General features: G+C 41.5%; 1 protein-coding gene across 2 annotated transcripts; it reads right to left on the bottom strand.

Moving 5' to 3' along the window:
* Positions 1 to 21,842, bottom strand: STT3A (STT3 oligosaccharyltransferase complex catalytic subunit A). Of its 2 annotated transcripts, none has more exons than XM_074357166.1 (18): positions 21,665 to 21,842; positions 18,685 to 18,811; positions 17,837 to 17,897; positions 15,465 to 15,586; positions 14,947 to 15,092; positions 13,651 to 13,741; positions 12,440 to 12,546; positions 11,572 to 11,736; positions 10,151 to 10,331; positions 9,169 to 9,324; positions 8,446 to 8,537; positions 7,577 to 7,732; positions 7,114 to 7,302; positions 5,941 to 6,057; positions 5,723 to 5,825; positions 2,280 to 2,468; positions 1,250 to 1,365; positions 1 to 560 (listed from the first exon to the last, which is right to left on the bottom strand). In XM_074357166.1, the coding sequence occupies exons 2-18, from the start codon at positions 18,770 to 18,772 to the stop codon at positions 522 to 524; spliced, it is 2,118 nt and encodes a 705-aa protein (XP_074213267.1). In that variant the 5' UTR covers positions 18,773 to 18,811; positions 21,665 to 21,842; the 3' UTR covers positions 1 to 521. The 2 variants fall into 2 exon arrangements, with proteins under 2 accessions (XP_074213267.1, XP_010959959.2); XM_010961657.3 differs by lacking the exon at positions 21,665 to 21,842 and adding an exon at positions 20,902 to 21,060.
* Between the last annotated feature and the right edge of the window lie 2,133 nt (positions 21,843 to 23,975).

Below are 23,975 nucleotides of genomic sequence, written 5' to 3'. Positions count from 1 at the left end.
TGTTTATTCATTCAGCACAAATTTATTGAGCACCCACCATGTGCAAGGCATCGTGTTAGGTGCTGCAGTTTTTGAAATGACAGAATTGTTTGTATATGTAGCATCCGAGCTATTCCTTGACAGTCTTCCTGATTTGAGAGAAAAAGACAGAAAGCCCCTACCAGGCCCATTCAGGGAGCTAAGAGCATGGGTGAGGTCTGCCCTCCGTCCTTTTCTCAGCCCAGCAGAAACTTTAAGCCTCCTCAAATCAGTCATAAGTCAAAACAAATAAGGCACATTAAAAAAAAAAAAAATTCCCCCCTTTAATTGACCAAAGTAAAGCCATGACATTTCATTTGGTAACCTGCTCAGAAATATAGAAATCATTCCATTTGGCCCAGCCCACACTGCCCAGGGCAAAACATCCAGACAGTTCTAATCCCATGGTCTTCTGTTCTTATACACTGCATATTTTTAAAATGTCTTCAGCGCCCTAAATGTGACGCACTCAGTGCGAAGCAGATCAGAGCTGGTCATAACATTTATGTCCTTGACAAGCCTCGATTATCCAGGTCCTTCACCTACAACATAAAGGTATCAGTTTAATATTTCTAATCACATCAGCATGGGAGAGCTTCTCTACTGAGCTGGATTCACCCAGATGGGGAGAGATTATGTTGGATTCTGCTGCCTGTTTTGGTTTCAGGATTAAACGAGCACTGGTTTGAGACCAGCTACTCTCTGCTTAGCCTTGGAGCACCTCTGTGAGGAGCTATAATATCTACCTTCCAAATAGATCAACGGTTCTCAACCTTCTCTTACGTAAGAGATACAACACACTTCTATGTGACTCTCTATGCCATAAATTCTTCAGTGGGAAGGAAGAAAATGTAGTTTGAACACACACACACACACACCCCTCTCTCTCTCCACACACACACACCCCTCTCTCTCTAGACACACACACACACACACACACACCCCTCTCTCTTTCCACACACACACACACCCCCCTCTCTCTCTCCCCCCTTCCCCCACAAGCCTGCTAATCACTAACACAGATCAAGTCTAGCCTCAACTGGAGAAATACCACTGCAACCGCTGCCAAAATGACAGCCAACTGGGGTGTCTACTCTCTAACAACATAAAATAAAAAACAGTAAAATTCTGAGTTGCAAGCTACTTTTCAGACATTAAAAACATCCCCGTTTTAGAAACGTGGCCCGCGCTGAGGCGAGGGAGCTGCTTCCGCAGTGCACCATCTGCTCACCTTGTATATCCTGACTAGCCAGTGCTCTGTGGTATATGCTTCCTCCAGGACATCAAGTTCAAAGTCTTTATTCCCAATCTCGGCATTCCGAACACGATCATAGCCTGGTGGACGCTCTATAAAGGGACAAAAAAGGAGACACACTTCTTTCTACAGTGCTGACCCCTCAGGAAATAGTACACCAATCTGATAAATCATCAACCTGGAATGTCACTCCTCAGCTTGCAGTCTGTGTAGAGAGTAGGGACTGTGGAAAAGGACCTCAGGCAGTAAGGGCAAATCAAGTGTTACCCTAACTCCAGTCCTCTCCAAGATGACGCCTGGCAGAGTCCGTGGAGGTTATCTCTTCCAAGAGATACAGGGCTGACCTCCAAGGCCCTCGACTCCTGAGGATTACCACCCAGAGGCCTCGGTGACACACCAGTAACCCTTCCAAGGAACAGAGAAGAACCCATCAGCTGTCAAAGACTTGCATCTACTTGGAAAAACTGTCCCTACTGCTGAACTAAGAAACTGAAGTCAGAAGAAAAGACTTAACTAATCAAATTATTTTCAGTGTATTTATCTGAAGAAATGTAGAGCCCCCCCCCCTTTAAATGGAGGTAGTAGGGACTGAGCCCAGGACCTCATGCATGCTAAGTGCGCACTCTACCACTGAGCTGTACCCGCCTCCCCCAAGGAACGTCAAGTCCTCTACCTCCCTCTATCCCCCTTCACACTCCTTTCTCCACTACAGTAACTCTTCTGAAAGGCAACCAAAAGTAGTGGGTAAAAGCACACAATCTAGAGCCAGGCTGCCTGAGTTTAACCTGCTTCTGCGCTAGTTATGTGACTCTGGGCTGTTACGGAACCTATCTGTACCTCAATTTCCTCATATATAAAAAGGGAATACTATTAGTATCCATCTTTTGGACTGTTGTGAGGGTTAAACGAATTAACAGATATAAAGCACTCAGAGCAGTGTCTGGCATATAAAAACCACTCTATGTGTTAGCTAATCCTGTTGTTGTTATTACTAAGAGTCACTCACTGGCCTCCGTGTAGACCTGTCCAAAGCGGTAGTAACACATCTTGTACATAAGGCAGTTCAGCAGCACGGGAGAACCCTCGCGGTCCACACGGAACTCCCCAGTTGGAGTGTAATAATCATGCTCCTTGATATGTTTGCCTGTATCTGTGCTCCCTCCAATCCGGACCATCCACAGGAATTTGTTGATGTCTAGAAAAATAAAGAAAAAGAAAAAACTGCTGCATTACAAAGGCTGCTGGAGTTAAATCATCTAATGGAAGGCCACTATTTCTAAGAAAACTCCCCCTGGTATTTTCCCAGTGGAGTGTAGTACCATTTAGTTCTAATTTACAGAAATTAGAAAGTTAATGTACGGCCAAAACTTTTTCAGCTTTTTCTATAGATTTTCCTATAGACTCCTGAAATCCTATGCTATTGGCCCAGACTTATGTCACAACTGTAATTAGTCCCAGGTATTAGCTGGGGCTGAGCTGTCCAATATACCAGCTACTGGCCACATGTAGCTACTGACATGTGAAATATGGCTAGTCCAAATTAAGATGTGCTGTAAGTATAAAATACACACTGGCTTTCTAAGACTTAGTCCAAAATAAAACAAAATAAAGTGGGTAAAATATCTTGGTTACATATTAACGTAATGTCTTAGATGTATTCAGTTAAATAAAATTATTAAGTTCACTGCCCCTGTTTCTTTTTACTTATCTTGATGTGGCTAACAGGAAATTTTAAATGACATGTGGCTCCCATTATATTTCTATTGGACAACACTGACCCAGGGAGTAGTAGCTTCACCAGAAAGGTATAGAAGACAGAACGTATTCCCTCTTGACCTACAGTTGCAAATTTACAAACCTCTGAAGCACATCTGTGAGATGTCAACATTTCTATGTCACACACACGACCAGGCTCCATAATTACTGACACCACCATCAACTCAGGTTATCTCTTAGAATATGTCACTCCCTGTATCTCCTCCACATGCTTTAGGGAAATGAACAGTTAGCAGAAGCAGCATCATTGATCCGTAAGAAAACAAGATCCCTACTGTCCTACCATAAAGTGTTCCAGGGGAAATCACAGTGGTTAAGAACACAGACTCTGGATCTAAACTGTCTGGGTTTAAATTCTAGCACTGCCAATTCTAGGTGGGTGACCTTGAGCAGGTTACTGAACCTCTCTGTGCTTCAGTTTCCTCATCTGTCAAATTAGAAAAATAAGGGTATCTGCAAAGGGGCTGCTAGAGCATTATGAGTAGGAGTGTGTTACCTTACATATTGCTTGTCACATAGTAAGTATTCAATAAATATTATTATGCTCATGTAGTGTCTACAGTCTTACCTCCATCTTTCAAACAGAAAAACTGAGGCACAGACTTGCCTACATCACACAGCCAGAAACAGGACCGAATATAAAATCCCAGAGCATCAACTCAACTGTCTCAGAGCACTGATATCAGAGCTTCCTGGCGGTTATGTCTGAAGCAAAACCCTGAGAAGCTCTGACAAGAATGGAAGAGTGCACAGCAAAAGAAATGATGAACAAAATGGAAAGGCAACCTACGGAATGGGAGAAAATATTTGCAAACCATGTATCAAATAAGGGGTAAATATCCAAAATATATAAGAAACTCATGCAATTCAATAGCAAAAAAAAAAAATCCAATTAAAAATGGGCAAAAGATCTGAAAAGATATTTTTCCAAAGGAAATATTCAAATGGCCAACAGATACAAGAAAAGGTGCTCAATGTCACTAATCATTAGGGAAATGCAAATCAAAACCACAACAAGGTATCACCTCATACCTGTGAGAATGGCTCTCGTCAGAAGGACAAGGGACGTGCTGATGACGATGTTAAGAAAAGGGAAATCTTGTGCACCGCTGGTGGGAGAGTAAATTGGTACAGACACTACAGGAATCAGTATGCAGATTCCTCAAAAATTAAAAACAGAACTACCAAGTGATCAGCAAGCTCACTTCTGGGGATACATCCAAAGGAAATGAAATCACTATCCTAAAGAGGTTTCTGCACCCCAATGTTCACTGCAGCATTATTCACAACAGCCAAGACATGGAAACAACCTAAGTCTATCGACAGATGAATACATAAAGAAAATGTGGTAGACAGATATCTGTATCATGGAACATTAAAGATTTCAGGGAACCACCCCTTTCTACCACATACATGTGTACATTCATATATATAAAAACACATATGCACACAGACATACATCCACACTTTTCTGTAGTACTTGCATATACTATTATCAGAAAGAAAAAACCTATAATCACACACAACCAGTGCTGATGCAACTGCCTGTGAAAGCTCAAGTCCGCGGGAACACATCCCTGCTACCCTCACTCTCCCTCTGCTTATACAAGACACTAGAGGACACTGGTCTTACTACTTTGTACTGAGACTTTATATGTACTGTCCAGGTGGATTTATTAAGTCTGTCTATATCAGAACCAGACATAATCTAAAATTTGAACATCTTTAAGAAGCAACCATATATTCAAAGGAAATTGCGATAGAAATATGAGGTAATTATTAACCACAGGAAAACAAAGTATTCTAGATAAGAATGTAACCATGGTGAACTGGCTGACTCAGCAGTAAATAATATTTACTTAGTCATGATTTTGAAAACACTTTATCTGAATTTAACCAAAAACTGAACATTAACTCTACAGAGAAGGTGCAAGGAGGAAAGGGGAAAGGGATCACATAAAGAACTAAATTCCTTATCTACCGTAGTAAGAGTTGATACAGGGTATCTAAAATGACCAATAAATGAATAGCAAAATATACATGTTATTTAGAAATATGAACATAAGTACTAGGAGAAACAACTGAAGGAATAATTTTCCTGGGAACTGATGTTATAAGGTGGTTTAGGTTTAAGGGCAGAGAACTACCATTTTTTATTACAAACCTTCAGAAGTGTTTTTAACACTTTCAAGTTTAAACAGATAATACTTTAACTTTTGAAGTTTTTTTTTTAAGGCAAACAACTATATTTGGATGATTCATCTAAACATATGGTTTTGCTAATAATCATGGGGAACAAGTGCCAAACATATATATATAAACTTTTTAAGTTGGGAGATGACTCTATGGCTTAAATTCGCTAAAAAATGCTAATCATTGAGCTCATTTTCAGAAGTCTTATGTTCTTTGTTGTTTACTGGCCATAGAACTACTCCCTAGGCCTTTAGACAATTTCAGCATGCCAAACCTACATGAGAATTCTTTACATCTACTTTGTACTTGCTGCCAAAAAGAAATCAAAATAACAAAACCTCAAGTTGCAAATACTTAGGAATTTCCCCATCCAAGAAAATATGTTGATGAGACATTAGTAAAAGGACTGAAAAATAGGAGATTTACCCAGTTTTGTTAGAATCTATGCCTTGTAGCTAGAAACAGAATCAAGTACATTACCATCAGAGGAATACCCAGTAAGGCCTCCAAAAATGACCAGCACATAGCTAACATCAAGCTCCCTCATGATCTCATAGGCTTTTTCTTCTGTGGATGCCATTGCCTAGAAAAACACATGCACGTTTCTCAGAGCAAAATTTCAGGTCATACGATTCCTCATGGAGAAATATTTCCCACTAGCCTGTGCAGCAAACACTCAAATGACCCCTTCACCTTACCTGCCCTACTCGAGAAATGTGGGTATTATTCCACGTGTTATTATCCACTAAAATTGTCCGATTCGCCATAGCTGTGATCTGGTAGCCATAATCCCACCAGGACATGACCTTCGCATCCTGAGAGAAGAACAGGAAATGGAAAAAACAAGATCTCACTGCCTCCAAAAATCAAATACAAGAAGAGTAAAGGGCATCTGACAGAAGTGAGATACGGCTTATTAACCAGTATCTTCATAAAATAACGCATCCCTAACAAGAGAGTAAGTCTTGGCACCTGGTCCTACATTTATATACAATCATGAAATCTCAATGCAAGTTACACAACCAAACACGGCCAATACTTTCATCCCAGATCACCTTATACAAATAAGCATTAATGGGGTGGAGAGTGGAGGGGGACTATGTAATATTTCCAAATAAATAGCCTGGTGTCATCACATAACTGTATTAAATAAATGACCTTAAATAATATCACAAAAATCAGTTACTATAAAGAAGGGAGCTGACAGAAGGAGGGGGAACAAATCACAGGATAATGACCAAGATTTAAGGATTACGGATTAAGGAATTCTTGTAAGAATCGAAGTCAGAAGTGCCATTCCCAGTAGCTACTGGAGAGGAAATGAGCTCAGATTCCCAAAAGGTATAAACCAAAATGTTAAAAGTAGTCATTAGACTACTTGGTTCTATTTTCTGATTTTTCTACAATGAACATGTATTACTTATTTTTAAATTTTTTTCTTCTTCTGTAATTTGGCTGGTCTACCTCATGACAGAATCTCCATGCTGTCAATACAAGTGCCCGAGCAGAGTGCAGATAATTACCAGTAAGGGTAACTGTAGCAGAAATCCTGAATTAAACGAAGGCAGATCTTTAAGGCTGGAACACCAGAGTGCCACAGTCCCAATTTCTCCAAGCTTTCCAAACATCTAAAAGCTACTTAATTCACTGTAACATCGAGCAGAGTGCAGATAATTACCAGTAAGGGTAACTGTAGCAGAAATCCTGAATTAAACGAAGGCAGATCTTTAAGGCTGGAACACCAGAGTGCCACAGTCCCAATTTCTCCAAGCTTTCCAAACATCTAAAAGCTACTTAATTCACTGTAACATCAAATGTCTCCCTCCTCCTCCTCCTCCTCCTCCACAATCCCTCTCCTCCCGAATCTTCACCTCTGGAGTATTGTGACGGAGCCAGTAGTACGCTTCTCGAAAGTCATCAAAAATGATCCTACTGCCGTCCCCTCCGCGAGCAGACAGCACGATGGAGGGGGAAGAGTAGGCCTCACTGGTCACCCAGGTTGAATGAAACGTGTAGGTGATGAGAAAGAAAGCCATGACCAGAATCATGCCACTTGCCACCTAAACAAGGAAGAAGAATTGTGTTGTAAACCAAATTAAATTTACACAACACAGAACTGCTTCTTACACACCGTCAATAATACAGATGAGATGAATCAAAGTCAGAGGCTAAACGAGTTAATTCCGACCACCTGTGGCAGTGCTCTACCTTACTCCTCCTCAATCAAAAAAAAAAGCCACAACACATGCATATACACACACACACACACACACACACACACACACTCAAACACACAGTTCCCCAAGCCTATTCTTTGCATTGCTAAATTCTCACTTCATTCTTAATAGGGTAGGTAGAATCCTGTTGTTTCTTGCTCTTCTTGTCTGGTCGACTTATGTCCAAATTCTTCATATAAGTGGACAGCACTTGAGAGACTCCAATGCCGGAAAGAATGCACATAACAGGCGCCAACACCAGCATCAGACGCACCTAAAAAGCAGGAAGCACAATCTAATCGGTATTCTACAAATTACAGACTTCAACCTATCATCAGCTTAGGGGTTTTCAACAAACATGACTTGTTAATGGAACAGAACAAAATAGAAGAGAAAATATTTGATACATCTACAGTAGAATTATATTTTTTCTTTATTTTTTAAAATTTTGATTTTGCTTACTTTTTAGAAGTATGTATTTTTTTAAAGATTGTTTATCAGTTACACATGTATGTATGTATATACATCCTGAGAAATGACATAAAATGTATTTCTTAACTGTGGTTTGAGGTCAAAAAAGCATGAGAAATACTATCTTACTGCAATATATGAAATCTCTCTTCTCTTTTAACAACCTAGCACTCAGCACCCAGGCCTTTAAGGAAAAGACAAAACCTCCCTTTTTAAGACACCAGAAGGAGCTGAGAAGGAACCTGCCCAGTCACCTTCTCCAACAAGTGTCAAAGCACCTCTCCCTCATACAAGGTTCTGAATCCAAGAAAGCTGGGCCCCACAATCAGAATGATGGGTACCCCTCACCTTCCTGGGAAGGATCAACAATGATGGGAGCTTTACAACTCAGCCCCTCAAACGTCAGAAGGAAGCATGTACACAATCGTGGGTACTTCCTGAATCCTGCCATGCAGCGGGGGAAAAACCTCAGAGCTAGGGGTGGAAAGGTCTGCTAGGACTGAGGGCCTTGCTCACCATTACAGCTGAAAAGTACATGCTGGTCACACCATACATGATGATGAAAATCCGGGCATCAGACAGGTTGCTAAAGCAGTAATAGAGTCCAACTACAGAGGGAAAAGTGAAAAGAAGTCAGCAGCTGATGAAAAGACAATCATAAATATGTGCAAAGATCACCACGGCACTCCTCAAAATAGCAAAAAAAAATCTGAAACCACCTAAATGCTCAGCATTAAGGAGGTACTTAATTACAGACTATTTATAAAATAGAATGAAATATATCAATTAAAATACTGCTGCAGAAGATTATGGACCATTTGCCATCTTCTCTACACACCTCTGTACTTAAAAAAACTAACGAATGATATATCTTAAATATTATTTCTCTAAAATAACACAAAATAACATAATTATCATGATTATGATATTTTTTAAATCAGAGGAAAAAGCTGCACTATCTAACTTTTCATCAATAAATAACTGGATGAATATACATCAAAATGCTAACAGTAACAACATATGTGGCAAGAACTCCTAAAATACTTATTTTTTTAAAAATTGTCTATATTTTTACAAGAGACAATTTACTTTCATAATAAGAAAAAAAAAGCTATTCTAAAAAAAAAAAGTGCCCTACCACTGATAAATTCTAAAACATATCTGAATTGGTCAGAAGGTAAGTTAGAGTCAAATGGTGATTCTTAGACAGAAGGCCACTTCAGAACAAGGCAAACAGACCTGGAAACATGAAGACAAGAAGCTGCAGGTCAAAATAGTATGAGGACCAGGTCGTAGGCTGGTGCTCAGACACGGAGGCAATGATGGGGATGTTGTTCTTAGCATACGAAGGATCCAGCAGCGAGTAGAAACGCCCGGTCCAGGGGGATATTTTTCCTGGCAGCAAAGAGGTAACAAATATTTCACAATTATTTCTGAGACAAAACACCCAATCCTAACTCATCACAACTTTCCATTTTAATAAGATTTTCTGAGACTGAGAAGGACTAGGTTTTTATTTAAACGCCACCAATACTTTGTGAATTTCACTCCTTACTTTCAAACTTGAGAGAACTTTTGTCAGCAGAACCATCAGAATAAAGTCGGGCTGTATATAAACTCAGAGGGAAGGGAGGCAGAAGAGACTCCTAGAAGGGTTTTAGGCCAAATCTGGTCAAACCAAGGCCAACCCAATAAACTAAGTCACTCTGTCCTCTAGTGCTGCTCTGAATTACATAATACACCAGAGTCTCAGGCAAAATCAAAACAGCCTCTGAACCGTGGAAGGGAGGAAAATGAAGGAAGGAGGGAAACGTGGCATGCTAACCAAACATAACAGCCATGCTTTAGTGCACACGGGCTTAGATGAGGTGTGCCGTGGGGTACAGTAAGCAATGCTAGGCCCTCTCCCACCCGACCAACAGGAAAGAAAAGGGGGAAAAAAAAGAGGTGAAAGATTAGCATGATAAGATACAGTCCTGTCACCAAGTGTGGTTTTTCTGAGATTAAGAGCTGCTCTAATAAGATATTCTTTGCTATGCTGAATCCAAACACTGGCTGACAAGAAGACTGAATGTGTGAAAGTCAGACTTTATATGCTTGAAATCAAAAGAGAAACTGGAAGAAAAGAACGAACCGTTCTGTGGTCAGGAAATAACCCTTATTTTTGGGGTTTATTCTATGTTACTATCCAATTACACTTAATACTAAAAGCCTTCCCTACCTGTCAGCATGAGGAGAGCTCCCACGGTGAGAAGGACAAAGCCTACCAGGGAGATGACACTTCGGAAAAGAACTTCAAATTGCTGTGGATTCAACTTGCTGCGCAGATAATCCACAAAGGCATGGATCTGGCAGAGACCAAAGACCCCGAAGGCTGCCATGTGCTCTGATGACAGAACGGGCTGCAGGTGAAAGCATATGTATGAGAATATTAGGAAAAGGATGGGTCCAGCCTTGACCTGAATTATCCTGACCAAGTTCAGACCAGAGAATCAAATGAGTTCTGAGGCCACCAAGGAATTAGGGCCAATCTAGGATACAGTCTAATTCAGCTGTCACATTTTCCAAAGAATATTTGGAGTCCCCCAGACTGTACCATACTCTATCACCATCTCTGGCCTTTGCTCAGGCTATTTCTTTAGCCTCAACTGCAATTTTCTCATTTTCCCAAAATTTGCATTCACTGGAATTCTCATCATTCAAGGCCCAACGCACATACTATTTCCTTCTAATCTGCCAAACTGAAATCCATCACTCCCCTCCATATTCCACACACTGAGATCTCTGCCATCACTTAGGCCAGTGGTTCTCAAACCACAAGGCATCATAACCATGGTGGGGGAGAAGACAAGGGAGTATTTAGATACAGACTGCTGAGCCCCACCGCCCGAGTCTCTGACTCAGTGGGTCTGTGGCAGGTCCTCAGAATTTGCATTTCTAACAAATCCTGAGATGCTGCTGCTCCATGAACTACATTTCTAGAACCACACAGTACAGACAGCTGCAGTGCTTCTTTCCCATCAAGACTGTGACTTCCTTAAGGACTAGAACTGATTTTCATTTTTTACATTTCCCAGTTAATCAGCAAACTGCACATAGTAGGTGATCGGTAAAGAGATACTTACTGACCTGAATAAGGGTTCCACTTTCTTAAGAATTTTACATGAGAAATCAAACACACCACATTATTCTCTGACTTAACAGCTGTCTCTTAACCCTGTGGGGTAATGTGGCTATAAGGTTTGTGCTTTGTTTCCTACAGGAATTTCACTAAGGCCTCCTTAAGAAGTTCAGGGGTCATTACTATTAAATGGGGTCATTTGCATTAAAAAGGACTGGAAAAAATATAACTTTGATCACTCACATCAATTCAAGTTCAGCCAAAATATCCCTCCTCCTCCCATAAACCTAAGGCAAAGTAAGAGTCATTAAATTCAAACTTCATGAGAAAATATTAACACACTCCAGGAGGCAGACTTTAATGACCAACGATTCTGTTGCTTCAGTTAACACAGGCAGTCCAAAGCCAGACCTGTGAATAAGTTTTTACTATCCTCACTAGAATCCAAGATAAATCAATCTAGTTGGAGCTGTTCAGAAAAAGTACAAGAAACTAAAAACCTCACCCTGTCTAGGACTCACCTGGAAACCCACAAAGGAGATCTGCATGGAAAGGATGGTGCCCAGGCAGTAAACAGTACAATAGGCCACGTAGATCCGGTGGGAGAAACGCCCCGTGAGCATGAGCACAAGCACGTGAAGAGGGATCAAGTTGATCAAGAACACGTACCCTCCCCACGAAGAGACCTAGGACAGGACAAAACAGAACAGTTCCTCTGAGCACTTCTCCTCGTTCCACTGCCATTATACCTTAGCATATTACCTAGGAGTTTTTTAAAGAACATCTCTTTATAATAAGCAAAAACTTTATTTATGCCAAGTGACTTAAAGAGTTTAAATAGCTGACTTCTTTAAATAGGAAAATCAACTTAACACCCATTGCTGTAATTCAATCCCCTGTTCTCCATGGCACCTGCCATCACAATCACCAGACAAGAGAGCCCCAACCCTCAGGGCTTACCTGGACGCAGCCTAGTGCAAGGTTACAGGGAGGACTTAGGGGTACATAGGAAACGTGAGCAAGTGGAAGCAGTTAAGGGAAGGAGTTTCAGTGTTTACAAAAGATCGAACAGAAAAGAAATACATTAGAAAAGGGGAAATTTAAGAAGAACATACTAGAAAAGAGAGTTGGCCAACCAATATGTACCCATAAGAAATACAGTATCTGGAGACTTTTAAAAATTAAAAAAATTATCTCCAGCTTCCTATTTTAAAAGGGATATCCTTGTCTGCCTTGGTTTAGGCTTTGTATGGATATAAGAGACAATTATGACTTCTAGCCTCCAGTCCATGGTCTCAAAGCCCAAGAGTTACTTCTAATTTCTATCAGTTGATCCCAATAGGTACTGAGACACAGAGAGACTCCTGGAAGAAAGATGTGAAAAATTACCATGTAGAAATAAGCAAGGGCACACTTCGCTGCCCAATAGATGGAACCAGTCTTTACTGCTTTGATCCACATATAGTAGGTGAGCAGCATGCAAAAGATGGCAATCCCTGCAGAAAGAACACAAAAATTCAATAAAAGGCCATGCTGGAATCATATTTAATACTGTTCTGGAACAAACTATCTGGATTCATGTCTCAGATCTCTACCCATTAATAGTATAACTACTCTAACAACTCTTTTTCTCAGTTTCCTATAAGAGTCCATAACAGCATCTACTTCACAAAAGTGTCGTGAAGACAAATTCAGCTACTGCCTGTACAGCACTGAGAACAGCACCCATCCCACAACAAGCACACAGTGAGCGTTTGTCATGATCACTACTGCTCTCTCCAGGACTAAACTCCCTGCTACTTAAGTCCAAAAGATAATCCCGGACCACCAGGCACTCCCTGCTTCTCCATCCTACCACAAGTGGGTCCTTACACCCTGACTGGGCCTCTCCTTAATATCTGTCGAATGAAGTTCCAACTTCACAGCCCAGTTCCATCACAACTACTTCTAAAAAGCCTTCCCTGATCCCCAAACCTGAATTAATCTCTCCTCTCACTACATTCCCAGAGTATTCTGCTCGTACTCCTCTCATGGTGCATAACACTACCTGCTTGTTATTTGTTATTTTCATAGGTCCACATTAATCTTCATTATAGATTATGGGCCAATATAACTTTATTCATTATCTATCTCTATAATTCCTTAACTGTAAGCTAAAATAATTTTATTCATTATCTATCTTCATTACATCAACACTGTGTTTCACTAATAACATTCAATAAATATAGGCTGAATTGAAAATAAGTCACTAAATGTCATTATAGTTTAAAGAATATCCATTCCTCTTATCTAGGAGAATGAAGCAAATGATTACAATGTTAAAACAATAGCACCATTCAACACTAACACTTAACTCTACTTTTAGGAGTACAGAGATGAGCCAAAGGCCTTGGAAAATTACCAGCTACCTTTCTGGAGGAAATGAGAGAGTGAGAATATAAACCGGTCTGAGGTCCCTTCCTGTACATTTGTAGACTTCTCACCCAGATACTATTTTTGCTACTGCTAAATAACAGGGCCGAACTGAGAGTCTACTGCTACTCGTGAAGCTCTACTGGACAACGAGGTGAACAGGCCCTCTTCAGCACTTGAAATCTTACCTTCATTATCGTAGGAGCCAGCCACAGACCGGGAGATATAGCCAGGAACTACAGCAATCATGGCGGCAGCAAGAAGTCCAGCTCCTGCATCCTGCAAGAAAGGAGGGAGAACAGGAGGTTAACACCAATACATACCCGAGAGAAGAGAAACAGGATCCCTAGTCCATTCTGCTCATAATGGGCCCAGAGAACAGTCCGACACTTTCCAAGGCAGACGTGATGCTAAAAATGTTAGAAATGTTCACAGCACAAGAAAGCTAAATACTTCACAACCAATTCCCCTCGATGACACCAAGTCTGAAACCGAGTACACACATGCTGAGGACAGACAAACCAGGTAAGCTGTCAGGCACCAGATGCTGCCCCAGAATGGGCTGTTTGGCTGGAGTACCCCCAGACTTATGAGTCCCTATCCCTAACAATACCTGCGCACCGCAGGAACACCAGTCACACCTCTAAAAGCTAGGCAAAGACAGTCAAAGGAAGATCATAATTATTTGAGCTAAAAAGCCAACAAAGAGAGGTGATAATCTACCTGGACTAAAGATGCCAGGAGCTCAGATGATAAAGTTGGAATATTCCTAGGCAATCTGTGAACTCAGGAGAGAGGAACAACAAAATGCAACCCACACTCCACAAGAGGAAGGACTTGTCTATTAATAAGAGTCAAATTTGGAAAAGGGCAGCAAGGAGAAGGATGAAAAAACTTCCAAACTAAACTCAAGCTTCCCAAGCCCTCCTGATAGTTCATCACCTCTCGGGTATCTCCCTGACACCACAGCCGCAAACTAAGAATAGCACCCAGGAGCCAGGGTCAGCAATGCAGCAACCTAGAAAGAGAGCCAGTATTATGAAGTCTACTACAAAAGCCAAGCGGTTTAAGAATTTTTAAATAAATGTTTAAAAAAAACAACAACAAATAATTGCTAAGTGTCCATTTCCAGCAGGAAGCACTAATCACTTTGGAACAGTTCTTGTCGTTATTTTTTCTGTCCCTTAGATTGTGAGGGCTTCAAAATCTAAACCTCACATTTCGCACTTTAAATGATTCTTTTTCCATAGGTACCAATTTATATTTGACCTTCAAATGTTCTCTTATCAGGACAAAGAGTTGTTAATGATAAGAAACCATATACCCTAGGGAGGGCTGGAGTGAACCCAGTAATTCAGCTCAGCAGAAGCTCTCTAGCCTCTGGCTCCCTGCGCTTCCAAGGCTCTCAGTCCCCCACCCTTCAGCATCGACTAGAGAGGTAAACAACAGTCATTCCCGAGCTGCCTGTCGCCCCAGTCCTTCACCTTGAGCTCTTTGGTGAGGTGGTACGTGACGATGGTAGTGAAGGAAGAGAAGAGAGGGGCCAGGAACACACAGACATTCCGAATGTCGATGGTGATGTGGAAAAAATGGAGGACATGGTAGATTGCAGCGGAGGTGATCATTAAGCCTGCAATAGGAAGAAGAAACGCCATTAAGTTATCCCAGAAAGACAAAGGACTTAAGGGAAAGAGAAAGGGAAACCCAAGTATCAGTAAGTGACAACACAGATCTTGACAAACCACCAGAAATCCTAACACAGCAACTGCAGGAGGCCTATAAACTTCCCCCCTAAGGATTCAATCAGAAGTCCAGAATTTATGAAAAGCTAACCACCCGCACTTTCCCATACATGTTCTCCTTTCTATATAAAATGTTTTAGGAATTTGTAATCAGAATGAAATGACAAGTATCACAAAATGACATTAAAAATAAAAGAAACTGTTCCATTATATACAAATATCTTATTTCTGTGAAGAAAAAAAAATCCTATTCCCCTCACCTGGGTAAATTGTTCCTCCAATGATTCGTCCCAAAGGGTACCAGGCCCGGTCATCAAACCAGTTATGGAATTTATAAAATCCCTCCTCAGCCAGGAAGCGGGTAGTCCGGTAATTAAAATACCTACAGTGAGAAAAGGAAAGATGTGTCTTCTCCCCTTCATGCTCAGGTGCTTGCCCCAACCTGCAGTGCATTTTGCTTCTCAGGTTTACAAAATTTGAGGAACTTATCATTACTCCAATAAAAGTCAGTTTGGTACCAAAAAAGTATGCCAAGCATGAGGGTCTCCTCATTTCTAGCTTCATGCTTATCTCAGCTAAAGCACTGCTTCTTTCTTAAGAAAACGCGACTGGAGCCTAAACTCGTAAGGAAACACTCAAGCAGGATACTTCACCAGGCTGACATGCAGGAGGCATCAGTCCCAGTGAGAAACTTCAAGGACCCAAAAGACAGGATAGCTGAGATGTAGGCACCGATAGATTTGGCTCTTTTCAAGTGACAGGAACACACAAAAGAACATTTTCATACCACACACAGACACATGGATAACCTCAAGTGATGAGCAGCTCTAAAGATGTGGGTATAACACCGTATGCAAGATGAAAAATTTTTTAGTCCACTCCACAACACAAACTTCTTAATCACTCTCTAAACTTGTAATTAGATCTACTCATGTTGTTATTTAAAATAGTTTTGAATGCCACCTACATAGTAGCATAAAAATACAGGTTATATTAAAAATATTTGATATAAAATACTGAGTTATACACAGAAAGACAGTTCTTCAGGTCCAAGCTGTGTAACCCCTTCTCTTAAATTTCTCACTTAAAAATAAATAAAAAAGAAAGACAAAAAACTATAATAATAAAAATATAAATGAATAATAAAATAAAAGGCACTGTTTAATTACTACAGATAGTAATGGCTGATCATCTTTCCTGCCCACCCCTCTAACCCCATTTCCTCCTTGGTCAGCTGAGTTTTAGCAGCTGCAGTAAGCAGGGGTAGCAGATGGCAGAAATCTTTATCCTTCTGCTGCTGCTGATGAATGTTATTTTGGTAACTGTCAGGGAGACAGAAGGGATGAGGGTACAGGCAGTCGACATGTGTCAGAACCGAGTCCTTTACCTAACCGAGGGAGAGGCCGAGTGAAGCAGGGGAAGTATAAGCTAGTTGGAGTAGGTCTGGGCTGGGGTCTCACGCTGCACTCAGTTTCCTGCTCTGCAAAAGGAAGTGTTAAATCACATGATCCCTACAGTCCCTTCCGGCTCTCCGACTGCAGAGCAGATGCTCTTGCTTCCCTGACCATCTCATCTCAGTGTGTGTCCATCTACAGGGTCTGAGAAAAAGCCCTAACAGACTGGTGATCGAGAAATGAAAGGATATGTTTCCTCCATGAGAAAAAATATAAATTGCTTTGGGAGGCCCCAAAGAAAATATATGTAGGTCTCCAAAGTGCTTTCAAACATCTGCACAAAACAATACGACAAATCTGCAAATACATGCAGGTATTAAACTTGAATCAATGCTCTGAATATGCTATTTTTAAGATATCAATGATGCTTCGAGAACATATGATTCTGGCCCTCTAAATTTTTAATTAAGCCTTAACTTTAGACAATATAGCACAGTGTCATATATATAACTCCAGTGTCTAGAGATAGACAAATCTAGATTCAAATCTTGGCTCCTCCACTTACTATATGTATAACCTTGAATAGCCTCTCCCAGCCTCAGACACATATGTAAAAAGGAGATAACAGTACCTCTATCTCATAGGGTTATTGTAAGGATTTAGAGATAATCTGTAAAACAGTGTTTGGAACAAAATGAAGCTCAGTAAATGTCTTTCATCTATATCTTTTTTTATCTAATAAACCAAAATCCCTAGTCAAACTCCCAGCTTCAAATTTTCCCCAATGTCTTATAACTTAACTGATAGGCCCAATTTCTATTATACAAATTGTTAAACAGGGAAAAGTCATGAATCTCAAGTTCATGACTTGTGATTTTTCCTTTGAGCCTCAAACACACAGCAGGCACAGGACCCTTCCCCTCAATCTGTACCAGTAACTGTCAATCAAGCTGAGAAGCCAGACTTCTCTCAGCTTGGCCAGATCTTAGGTGACAGGCAGCCATACTAGCAGTGCCTCTGCCATTTTGTATGAACTTGAGAGACTCACTTGGTCTCAAATTCCAACAGAAATATTTCAAAAGGAGACAGTTATTGCCTTTGGAAAACTTGAGGGATTTCCCCCTCTAAATGTATAGCAAATACATCCCCATCACCGAGAGCTGACTGGAATCTGAATTTGAAACCCATGAACCTGAATGCTTCCCAAAGGAAATACCAGACCAAGCAAAGGTACTCACGGATCAAATTCATGGATGACACTTTCAAATCTCAGGACGGCAAAGAGACGAGTGGAGAATGCTGCAAAAACCAGAGAACCAACATTTTAACAGTAATGTACCATGAAAAACAATAGTTGATAGTAATATTATAGAGATTAGTAGTATATAAAATGAGTATATAGTATATAAAATGAGTATATAAAAAGAGTATATCATATATAAATTGATCTTTGAATAAAGTATTTATCCATTTCTGGATAAATACACACAGAAGAAACAAAGAAGTTCACTGTCCCCTGACAATGACACCTACTTTTTCCACTTAAGTAGGACACATTTAACTACTTATTATCAAGGCCTATGACAATACATTCAACAACACGTACTAATAATACCGTGTTCAATTTAAGCAGTCGTCTTTTATATATCCCCTCCCCATAACCTTACCTTTGCAGCAAACTAAGAGGTAAGGCAATCATGCCTTATGACTCATGAAGAGCCAGAAAACTCTAAAACAGAATAAGTTCTGGAGCGACCTTCAGAAACACTAAGGTAACCAATTACAGAGAACAAATGTCCTTTACAAAGTTCAGTACCCCAGGGTCGCCGGGCGCTCTCGACCCCATGAGAAAACAGAATTAGCACAGCATGTGGCCCGTTCTTTCCCAGATGATCATTAGCCCCAACTTCTATAATGCTTGCGTTTCTTCGATTTTGCTTTCTTAAAATTATACCGATCAAGAACAGCAAAAAGAATACATTACAATCTGCTGAGAAAAGTAAGGCATTTAAGAAAGCCACTGTTGACTTTTTTCAAGATTTTCTCCTTTCCACAGCCAAAGAACGAGGTCCACATGCACACTCACATAACACAGCAGCCATCGACAGAATTAGAAGCTTCAGAAGTGTGTCCTGCTTCTCATAGGACAACCGCAAAAATCCCAGTTTAGTCATCTTGACATCAAAGGGTGGCAACAGATGACACTCAAATAGCTAAAATGGAAAAGTCAAGACCATAAGATATTAAACATCTTCAATTTACCTAATTCACTTTCATATTTTAGGGTGGTAGAGAACCACAGAGACAGGAGGTAGTGAACACACCAGAGAGGGTCAGGACTAACACTAATTCCCAAGCCCTGACTGAATTATGAACTGGTAAGGAAGTAGGCATGTCAGCTCTGTGAATCAAGAATGAAAAGGACTGACGAGACCCCAAAACCATAATTCTGTTTCCTAGTTCTCGAAGCTGACAAGTGCCTAAGCACAACCGGCAAGTGTGGTACAATAGGAGTAAAGAAACACGTATAGAGCAAAGGCGGGTTGAAGGATGACATGCAAAGAAAATAGGAAAGATTGGGAATAGAAAAAATAATTATATGGAGAAAGAAAGCATACAAGAAAAGGCAGGAATGTATGAAAGAAAGCAGGGACTGAGTATAGCAGTGAAAGCGGAAAGCTGAAAAACAGAAGTCATGACTGGATCAGCACAGTTTACAACCCTAAATTTCAGCTTCAACTGATTGGCTACAAACTTCTTTCTGTTCCAAATTCCCATGGGGTTGCAGGGTCAACTAAAGAGCATGACTGACCACTAACACAGTTACAGGCATGCAGTCAAGAAGAGAGGGACTCACACATACACAGATCACTGCACTTTCAATCCTTTACATCACACTGTAACTACTGTTTATAGAGCTACACCCACTTCCAATAAGCTGTTCAAAGCATCTCCGTAATTGACACTGCTGATTTAAGCCTCTGGTACCAGACACAGCTCATGGAACCAGATGACAAGCTGGAAGGAAAAGAAAATTTTCCTATCAAAGCAAAAAAACAAAAACAAAAACAAAAAAACTCGGGCTGGGGTGGGGGTTGCTAGAGTAAAATAAAATGTTGAGGGAGGCAGTCTTTAGACTATTCAGAATGGTGATCACTTAATGGATAAGATTTATTAGCACTAATTAGGAGCTTAGCTATTTCCATTTAAGACAGCACTTAAACCGTAAGCTGGTCGAGGGCTAAGTGCTAAAGAATATAATAATCAAGAATATGCAACACTGTACAAGACTGCAGGGGGCGGGGGAAGGAATCTGGATCCCTCCTGATCTTTCCCCCAGCATTATTAGAGGAAAAGAGGGAGGAAAGAACACTGGACTAGGTGGAAGGCATGAGGAATCATACATTCCTAGCTCCAACCGTGAGAAGTCCATCGTCTTTTCCATAATTAACCGTCCCGGAGGGGCAGCTCTACACTTGTTTTAATTATAATCCCAAAGGAAAACCTTATCTTGCAATAAAAAATAAACACCTAACTCCAGGAAGTCAATAATTCAGCCACATCCCTCAGGTTTGTACTTGTTTTCTCCAACGCCTGAAATGGGAAAACATACCATCACTGAGGTGATAGGCTCCTTCCGCCTCTAAGTGTAAGCCGGGGAAATGAGTGCTAGAACCTCTACCTGAAAACTGAGTAAAGGAGCTGGTAATTTAGGCCAGGACCTTAGGGGAGTTTCCATACTGTAGTGTCTGGCGTTTTCGCACACCGCCAAACCAAGTAAAGGCAAAGACACTTTTCTTAGAACACTTGGCATCTGTCCTCCACCTCAACTGTGCCTGCAAGCTGGGGCCTCCCTGTTCCACCCAATTCCCAAGACGGCAACTTGCCCACCCCGTTCGCCTACGCACTTTCTCACACCCTCCCAAATTCTGCTCACTCCTGCAGGTCCCTCCTCCCTGTCTCTCACGTTCAAAAAGCTCAACCCCTCTAACACCAGGCACCGCGAGACACCCCAGCACCTTGGCATTCGAAGCGCCATCCCCTCCAGGACTAGTCCCAGGATCCGATCTTTACCACGCCCTCCGGGCCTAAGCGCACGCCCCATCCCAGACCCTCACATCCTTCCATTCTAGGATGTCCCCACGCCACGCCCCACGCCCCCTCCTCTGCAAGGCACTCGACTCTGTTCTGCATCCAAGCCCCACACCGTTTAAGCCCCACCACCTGCACTTCGCTCAGCCCCACCAACGCCTGCGACTGCACCTGCCGCTAATTCTGAAATTATATCCTAAGGCCTTCTCACCTGAGCCGCGTTCCTCAAGATTCCGCTGGGCTCCCTCTGCCATCCGTTCAGCGTTCAGCGGCGCACCCAACCCTGGCAGCGCCGGGTCGGCCTCCCGGGCCGTTCCCCATTGGCTGGCTCAGGGCCGATCTGATACTTAGTGAGAGCGATAGGATCCCGGGACTGTCTGTCAGGTTCGGAGGCGTGGACAAAGCCACATTCCCGTTTTTTAACTGGACAATACAGATATCACTTAGCAGCGGGGAGGCGGGACTCGGTTCAACCGCCGAGCGTTGATAGGCCCGCTCGTGAGAGCGAGAGCGCGGAAAGAACTCGCTCGCAGCAGTTTGGTTGAGGGCCGAGCAGTGACGTGTCCGTCTGAGGACCGCGGAGGAGTCGCGGGCGGAAGGTGTGGTCCGTTCAGCCCAGTCATGTGAACGGAAGCGGAAACTACGCGAAGGAATGGGTCGGAACTACAAATCCCAAAAAACCAGCCTGTATTCGCTACCCTCCGTTTCTGAGAGTTTTGTTTCTTTAACGGTAGAAGTTGGCTATTACCTAATATAAGGTTAAAGGAGAGGTGGGAAAAATTTTCTTCCTATTCTCAATGAAAACTCAAACGCTTCCCGGTCCAGACCGTTGCATCCTGTACAGGACCTTGTCTGACAGTTCGCCCAAGAGCCGTCTTGGACGATGCTCCGGTACAGTGCAATGGACGACAGCCCTGACCAGTTTCACGGGGCGTTTTCCTTTCTTAAACCCCTGACCTCGTTAGTGAACATACCTGGGCTAGACGGATCGTCGGGTTTGGGCTGGAAGAATCCACGCCCCGGGACGAGAGTCCATCGCTGCCGCGGAGGCGGTCCTCCGCAGCGGTAGACAGGCTTCTTCCGGGGACTCTGTCAGCTGACCCCTAAGATACCCGACAGTAAAAGCTGCCCTGACTCGCCGCCTCTCCCTTCCTCTCCTCCCCCGCAAAGAAAAGCTGCAAAGGGCAGGGAAGGGGGCGAAGTTTCAGCAGCCAATCCCGTCACCTCTAGAGCCGCCCTCCCACTCCCTACACACCTTAAAGAGCAAGAGCTACACCAAGGAAAATGGGAGCATCGGCAACTCTTCTTAGTCCCAGCGTCACTCATTTCCCTTCGCAGTTACTCTACTGTGAATGCAACCGACAAAACTTATTGAAAGCTTATTAAATCAGTGCTTCAAAATCACGTGTACTTCTCAAAATTCACGTGACCGGGTTCACCCCAAGACGTTATGATTCAACAGATCTGCTTTTTCGTTTTGTATTCATAATAATGTGTTTAATGTAATTTTATGAACAGTACTGAAGCTGAACCTGAAGGAATTGCAGGACTTCATGTAAATGCTTCTTCAAAATGAGGTTTTTTTTAAAGAGCTAAAATTTGAAAGATTCCTTTAGATTGAAAAACATACTGCTTCAAGAACATTAAGATATTGAGGTTCTTTTTTTGAATTACTGGACACGTTTCTTAAAAGGGACTATGTTTAAGTTTCCAGGTGATACAATTAAGTCAACTTTTTCAGAAGTCAAAATATACTACTAAAGAACAGTTTAAAATCTAAGCCTATTTTTTTAGGATGATTCTTTAATATCAGGGAAAGATTTATAAGTAAAATCAAAGTCAGGATGGCAAAGTCATGGGGAAAATTATAGTTATTATAAACACAGAGATTGTAAGTGAATTCAGCATATCAGTTCATCCTTCTCCTGACTTACTGGACCAAAAGTCTTGATTTGGTTGTTTAAAAAACTTTTTTACAATCCCATCAGTTATTTAAAATAATGCTATTTTTAGCTTGCTTTGTCAGAGTTCTGTCACTCCTGTGGAGCTTTTGGTCTTTCCTGAAGTGTGTCCTTACCTTTTTCATATCACTGAATCAACAGAATGTCTTCATGTCATCTGGAGCAGACCAGAGTTAACAATGTTTTCCTCTTGAAAATATTCTCCTCAGAACCTACCTTTCCAAGTGTGCTGCACAGCACTCTTACTAGGATTCCTCAAAGCACTTCTGATTCCACTATTTCATGGTGTTTGGCTGTTTTACTCAGTCATGTAATTCTTGGATTTATTTCTCACCTTGATAGATTTTCCAAGTAACTTTTTCAGAAAAACTGAGTGGAAAGCAAACAATGCTTTTATTTTGTCCTCAACAGCATAGCTAGGTTTAGTTACAGGAACAAAACTGGGACGCATTCATCCCAGACACACACAAGCCCACCTAACAGTACACTGTCAAGGCATTGTAATTTCATCTTCTACTACCCAGAGTTGTCCTTGAGAAGTCTAATACCAATGTGAGTCGCAGTCTCTTTTAGTAACCTATTTTTCTCCGATGTCTTTCCTTAGAGATTCCATTTTGGGGTTCTCTGGCTTTTTTTTTTCCCCCATTGGTTTACGCTTGGCAGGCCCTTTCTATCTGAAAACTCTAAATAATTTTCATCATCAGTCCTGGACATTTTCTGGTTTTATTCTTGTCTCCATGCTTCTGTTCTCATTTTCTGAAACAAACGTTGGATCTGGTTCCTGGATACCTCATGATTCTTAGCTCTTTCCATGTCTTAATCTTTTTGCTCTTTGTTCTGAGAAATTTCCTCAACTTTATGTTTCAGTTCTCTGATTTAGCCCCCTCAGCATCACTTTTGTAAGCCATCTCATTTTATTTCCACAACTGTTTTCATTTCCAAGAACTTTCCCATTCTGTCCCCTTTTCACAACCTGTTTTTTATGGATGCAACAGCTTACCAAGTATCTATGAAAGTAGTTATTAGAATTTTAAGTTTTATTTGTAGAATTACTTAAATTTCCTCCAGGGCCAGGTTACCCAACCTTGAGATCTATGAAAATAGTAGCTATTTCAATACGTAAGTTTGAAAAATGTGATTACTTCTCAGTCTCCTACACTGTACTGTTAGGTCCAAGAGGACAATAATCCTATTTCTGGTTCACCCTTGAATCCCCAGTACCCTACAGAGCCTGATAGAGAAGGCGCTCAAATGATTGTTACATGATTAAGTCATCTGTCCCCCTCACTTTATCCTTTACTGTTTCTATGGACTCACTTAGATC

Source organism: Camelus bactrianus, chromosome 33, assembly GCF_048773025.1.
Source record: "Camelus bactrianus isolate YW-2024 breed Bactrian camel chromosome 33, ASM4877302v1, whole genome shotgun sequence".
Lineage (NCBI taxonomy): Eukaryota > Metazoa > Chordata > Mammalia > Artiodactyla > Camelidae > Camelus > Camelus bactrianus.
The sequence above is the reverse complement of the archived record's forward strand: the minus strand, read 5'-3'. Positions and strand labels throughout refer to the sequence as shown.

What these genes read in the sequence shown, in the direction of transcription:
- STT3A (XM_074357166.1), bottom strand. Translation starts at nt 18,772, where the DNA reads ATGACTAAACTGGGATTTTTGCGGTTGTCCTATGAGAAGCAGGACACA. An exon ending in TCTCCTTTGTGGGTTTCCAG is followed by an intron (nt 10,332 to 11,571) that starts GTGAGTCCTAGA and finishes TTTCACCTGCAG; the next exon opens with CCCGTTCTGTCATCAGAGCA. An exon ending in TCCGTCACAATACTCCAGAG is followed by an intron (nt 6,058 to 7,113) that starts GTGAAGATTCGG and finishes TTCTTCTCTCAG; the next exon opens with GATGCGAAGGTCATGTCCTG.